Here is a 4,965-nt window from a genome sequence, read left to right as displayed (position 1 = left end):
GCAGAAAAAAGTAACAAGCTAAGGTTAAAAGCAAAAAGCAAAGCAAGTTAAAACTTGTTTTTAGGGAATCAATTTCCATAGCATCTCTCAGTAATCCAGTAATCCACGCATCATCGTATTCCCTGATAAAATTATGAAAGAATAAAAAAAGAAGAGAGGAAGAATATTATATTTTGTATTTTTTGATTGATTGAATTATATTTTAAAAGTAAAACTAAATATATATAGAGTATTGGGTTAAAAAAGATAAAAATAAATAAAGATAAGATAAGAATAATTAAAGATAAGATAAGATAAAATAATAAAGACTAAAATTATAATTGAATTTATATATTCTGATAGACTGAATTTATGGGATACGATACTTTTTTATTGTTGTCCTCAGATAAGGTGGAACCGCGGAAGAGTAGTTTAACGTCGAAAAAAAAAAAAGAGTTGCTTAACGGAGGCGGCGTGGGGTTAGTGATGAGTGATTACTCGCTTTGGTCCCTGATTACTCCGTAAGAATATTACATACATATTCTGCTGCACTCGTTAGTGTTTGTCAACGGTCTCAAAATTGAACGCGCAAAGCACCTCCTTTCTCTTCTCTTGCTTCTGAGCTTCCAAGGTTTCCTTCTTCTCCTTCTTTACGCGATTCCTCTCTTGATTCCCCTTTAGAAAATGGACGACGTTAAAGATAAGATGAAAGGCTTCATGAAGAAAGTCAACAACTCTTTCACCTCTTCATCCTCCGCCAAATTCAAGGGACAAGGTCGTGTCTTGGGATCTTCTTCTTCTCCCTCTCCTCCTCCCTATGCAACCGCTAATTCCACTTCCACCCCTCGCCCTCGCCCCCTCAATTCCAATCCCACGCCCCCGCCCCACAAAGCCACCGCCTCTTCCGGCGAGAGGGATCGCAAACCTCCAACTTCTGGGTTCGACCCATTTGATTCATTCGTCACATCATCCAAGAGATCTCAAAACGGGTATTCACTTAATGTATATGAGTGTCCTGTTTGTGGCAATTCTTTTAGATCCGAAGATGAGGTTTCGGAGCATGTGGACACTTGTTTGAGTAACAACGGTGAGCGTGCTGATGTGTCTCAATTGCCAGACACTGGAGCCGACTCCAATGCTGAATTGGAGGTTTGTGTTGGCACTTACGTCTCAGGGAAGCCTTCCCACGGATCCATCGACATTCTTTTGAAGCTGTTGAAGAATGTTGTTAGAGAGCCTGAAAATGCCAAGTTTAGGAAGATCAGATTGGGCAATCCTAAAATTAAGGAGGCTGTTGCCGAGGTTATCGGTGGAACTGAGTTGATTTGCTTTCTTGGCTTTGAACTTAAGGACGAGAATGGCGAGACTTGGGCCGTCATGGAGCTTCCTTCAGAAGAGCAGATAAGATTGATCAAGAAAGCAACACTGTTGCTGGAATCACAGCTGGTGCTGCAAGTATCTCCAAAGAGTGAGAATTTGGCTGCAGCTTCTGCTGACAACATAGATGCAAAACCTGAATCCAAGCCTATCGACAGACAGGTAATACTTTAATAGTCTCTGTATTTTGAAATCACATTTAGGTCATGTGTGAATCAGTAATTACTAGTATTTGGCTTTGGAATCATGACACTGGGGGTTGGTTGGAAAACTTAGTCATTCTTTTGCATTTGGTAATTACTGATGGATGGCATAAGTTGGTTTGAATTAGGAATAGACGCAGCAGATGTCAACAAGCCATAATCTTTGTAAGAATTTCACTCAAATTACTCTAGCAGAAAGACATAAGCAAAACTGCTGAAATGTATCAACCTGATGAATCTTTGAATAGAAGCCCTGTTTTTATTTTCGTCTCAATCTGTTAAGGGTCATATTTTGGTCTTCGTTCCAATTCTTATCCTCATTTACTGAAGATAAGGCAGCGGCAAAGAAGCCTTAATCAAAACACGGATATACCTTGTTAGTTGTTAGTGGATATCTAAATAACCTTGATTCTTCAAATATATTCAGTTTTATTCTCTATTTGTTATTTTGCAGAGATGAAGTTGTTTGTCATTGTCTTTCCTATTAGTTTTGGGTACTTTGGTCCATTTAAAGTATTACTGGCAAACCAATTATTTAGATTAAATATCTCTAAACTTTTGTCCTGTTTAAAAAAAATATTGTTTCTTATAGGTGAAGGTCTTCTTTGCCGTTCCTGAAACTGTTGCAGCAAAAATTGAGCTACCAGATTCCTTCTATAAACTTTCAGTTGAAGAGGTGAGAAGAGAAGCTGAATTAAGGAGAAAAAAGATTGAAGAGTCTCAGCTTTTAATTCCCAAGTCATTAAAGGAAAAGCAAGCAAAAGCTGCCAAGAAGAGATACACAAAAGCTATTATTAGGGTTCAGTTTCCAGATGGAGTTGTACTTCAAGGTGTATTTTCTCCATGGGAACCAACTATGGCCCTCTATGAGGTTTGTCCTTCAACAAATTTGATACTTGGTTTTGAGGGGAAAAATTCAATCATAGAAGTTGGAAATTTCTTGAGCTAACAATTTACTGTTGGATAACTATAATTGCAATTTACAAAGAAGTTCCTAGTTGTATAAAATGATTTATGTTGTATGTATATATATTGTTGTAAACTCATGCAATACATTATGGACGGATTTGACTGTTACCTTGCATATCCCCCATCTTTTATAAGTTTAGTGTTTCTTCTGGGACAGTTACTCAGCACTATTCTCAATTTTCATGTTGATGATGCAGTTTGTCAGTTCTGCATTGAAACAACCAGGTTTGGAGTTTGAGCTAATGCATCCGGTAGTAGTCCGACGGCAGGCAATCCCTCGGTTCGCCAAAGCAGGGGAGAACAGTAAAACATTGGAGGATGAGGACTTGGTACCTTCAGCTCTAATCAAGTTCAAGCCACTGGAAACAGATTCTGTTGTTTTCACGGGTCTCAAAAACGAATTGCTTCAAATCAGTGAGCCGCTTGTAAATGCTTAAGCAATCCCTAAGTTTTTTATTTTCTCTTGGTTTTGTGAGGGGTGGGGATGGGGATATAGATATAATTTTATACTCATTTTGAAGAAGTTATTTTTCAATTACATCATAATACAATAAAGGATAAAATATTGTTTTAGTTTTAATTCTTAACAGTTGTTTCTAAATGTTTGAAACATTTTGTTTTGTTTTTGTTCTAAATATCTTATTTTGTCTATTTTAAAGTTTGGTTAACATTCATATTTTTACTCCAAAAATACATTTTTTTCCAACCCTTTTCTCACCATTTTTCACATAACATCAAAGTATCCATGAACTCAAATTCCTTAATCCTACTCATCAAACACTAACCGTTGCAATCCCCATTTCGATTTAGCATACATCAAAGTTCAAACACCAACCTCCCAAGTCACAATCCCCATGTAAGATATGGGCTTTCTTTTGGGACTCACTTCCAAATATGGGCTTAAACAACACACCAATACTATCATACATATATGATCCAATGCTCTCAATTCCCATTTGAACTCGGTTCTTCAGACCCAAGAAAACAATGACACCCAAGAAGAAAGTCCGAACTATCCCTTTTCCCTTTTCTTTCATTTGAAAGACTACAAAACATGGTTTTTAAAGTCTTAACAAATGCCATCGATAATAGATGCATCACAAAAGAAAATCTATTTTATTTAAAAGTTGTATTACATGATGAACAGATTTGTAATTAACAACAAAAAAAAAAAAAAACGTATAAAAATAAGATATTGGTCCAAAATATTGTCTAATATTAATAAAAAATATTGATCCCTAACATTTTTCTTAAAAAATTGTTAGTCACCTACAACTTTTTAAAACCAAAAAATATATTAGACTTTATTGCTTGCTATATATATATATATTGATTATTATTCCCTCCCAAACACTTTACTTCAAACAAATATCAACAAATAGTTAAGTAACTCTCTAATCTATATGCCTCGAATCTTTTTAAGGGGATATTAAAGTGGCAATGAACAGAATAAAAGCATCTGACTTATTGAATCTATTAGAAGTTAGTTAATTCTGACTCACTTGACCACTTCCAAGTTCCAATTGAAGCACATTGAGTTATTGTTTTAGCAACTGTAGTGCACTTTTTATTCCCCTTCTCTTTTTGGGTTTTAGTTATCTATATAAATAAATAAAATTTAATATTTTCAACTCTATATCTATGCATATTTGGAAGGAGTTAAAGAAGTACGCAACAGCAACAGGTATCGTTTTGGTTTAGCTTTATTCATTCCCATTATATCATCTTTCTTTTGTTTACTTTAATCCAGAGAAAAACAACATATTCATTCACTGTCCATTTCAATTATTAGTATATAAAGATTCACATGGGTTGCGGGACACACTCCCATTTTGTTTATAGAAAGAAGGTGCAATGCGCATTATTAAAGAATCCTTTTATTTAGGGTGTTAGTCTTAGTGATAAAGTCTTGAGAGAAAAAGTAATCAACTCCAAAGCAAATGATTGAAGTGAGTGCCCTTTATATATTAATAATAATACTAAGATCCATGTGATCTGCATGTCCTAGAAGGAGGCGGTTTTATGAACCAATCAAGATCTTTAGACAAATCTTCCTATTTCTCTTTGCATACTATATTCATTCATGCATTTCAACACTTAATATTATTGAACAAAACTACTATTTATATTCCAAAATCAGTGTACATATATTTTATGTTAGTAACTAATTTTAATATATATATGATTGATTATTGAATTAATTGGATTTTGCTCCTACTTTTTAGAAATTAAATTCGTTAATTAACTAAATGGACTTGGTATATGTAAAGATGAATCTTTTTAATTTTTTTAATTATTTAATAAAATATGATATTTTATTTTATATTTTTTAAATAAGACTAAAAAAAATAAGTAAAAAAAATATTAAATAATAAAAAATTATACTTTATTAAATAATTAAGAAAAAAATTAAAAAAATTTACTCTCGTTTGAAATA

General features: G+C 33.8%; 1 protein-coding gene across 1 annotated transcript; it reads left to right on the top strand.

Annotated features, from left to right (window-relative positions):
• Positions 444-3,114, top strand: LOC107631816 (plant UBX domain-containing protein 2). The gene is made up of 3 exons (XM_016335376.2): positions 444-1,518; positions 2,152-2,430; positions 2,726-3,114. The coding sequence occupies exons 1-3, from the start codon at positions 664-666 to the stop codon at positions 2,963-2,965; spliced, it is 1,374 nt and encodes a 457-aa protein (XP_016190862.1). The 5' UTR covers positions 444-663; the 3' UTR covers positions 2,966-3,114.

Source organism: Arachis ipaensis, chromosome B03, assembly GCF_000816755.2.
Source record: "Arachis ipaensis cultivar K30076 chromosome B03, Araip1.1, whole genome shotgun sequence".
NCBI classification, from domain to species: Eukaryota; Viridiplantae; Streptophyta; class Magnoliopsida; order Fabales; family Fabaceae; genus Arachis; species Arachis ipaensis.
Note: the sequence above shows the minus strand (reverse complement) of the source record. Positions and strands in the feature narration are given on the sequence as shown.

Excerpts from the sequence above, each read along its gene's own strand:
- LOC107631816 (XM_016335376.2), top strand. The coding sequence starts at position 664 with ATGGACGACGTTAAAGATAAGATGAAAGGCTTCATGAAGAAAGTCAAC. Across the intron at positions 1,519-2,151 it reads CCAAGCCTATCGACAGACAG|GTGAAGGTCTTCTTTGCCGT; the intron begins GTAATACTTTAA and ends TGTTTCTTATAG. Across the intron at positions 2,431-2,725 it reads CAACTATGGCCCTCTATGAG|TTTGTCAGTTCTGCATTGAA; the intron begins GTTTGTCCTTCA and ends TTGATGATGCAG.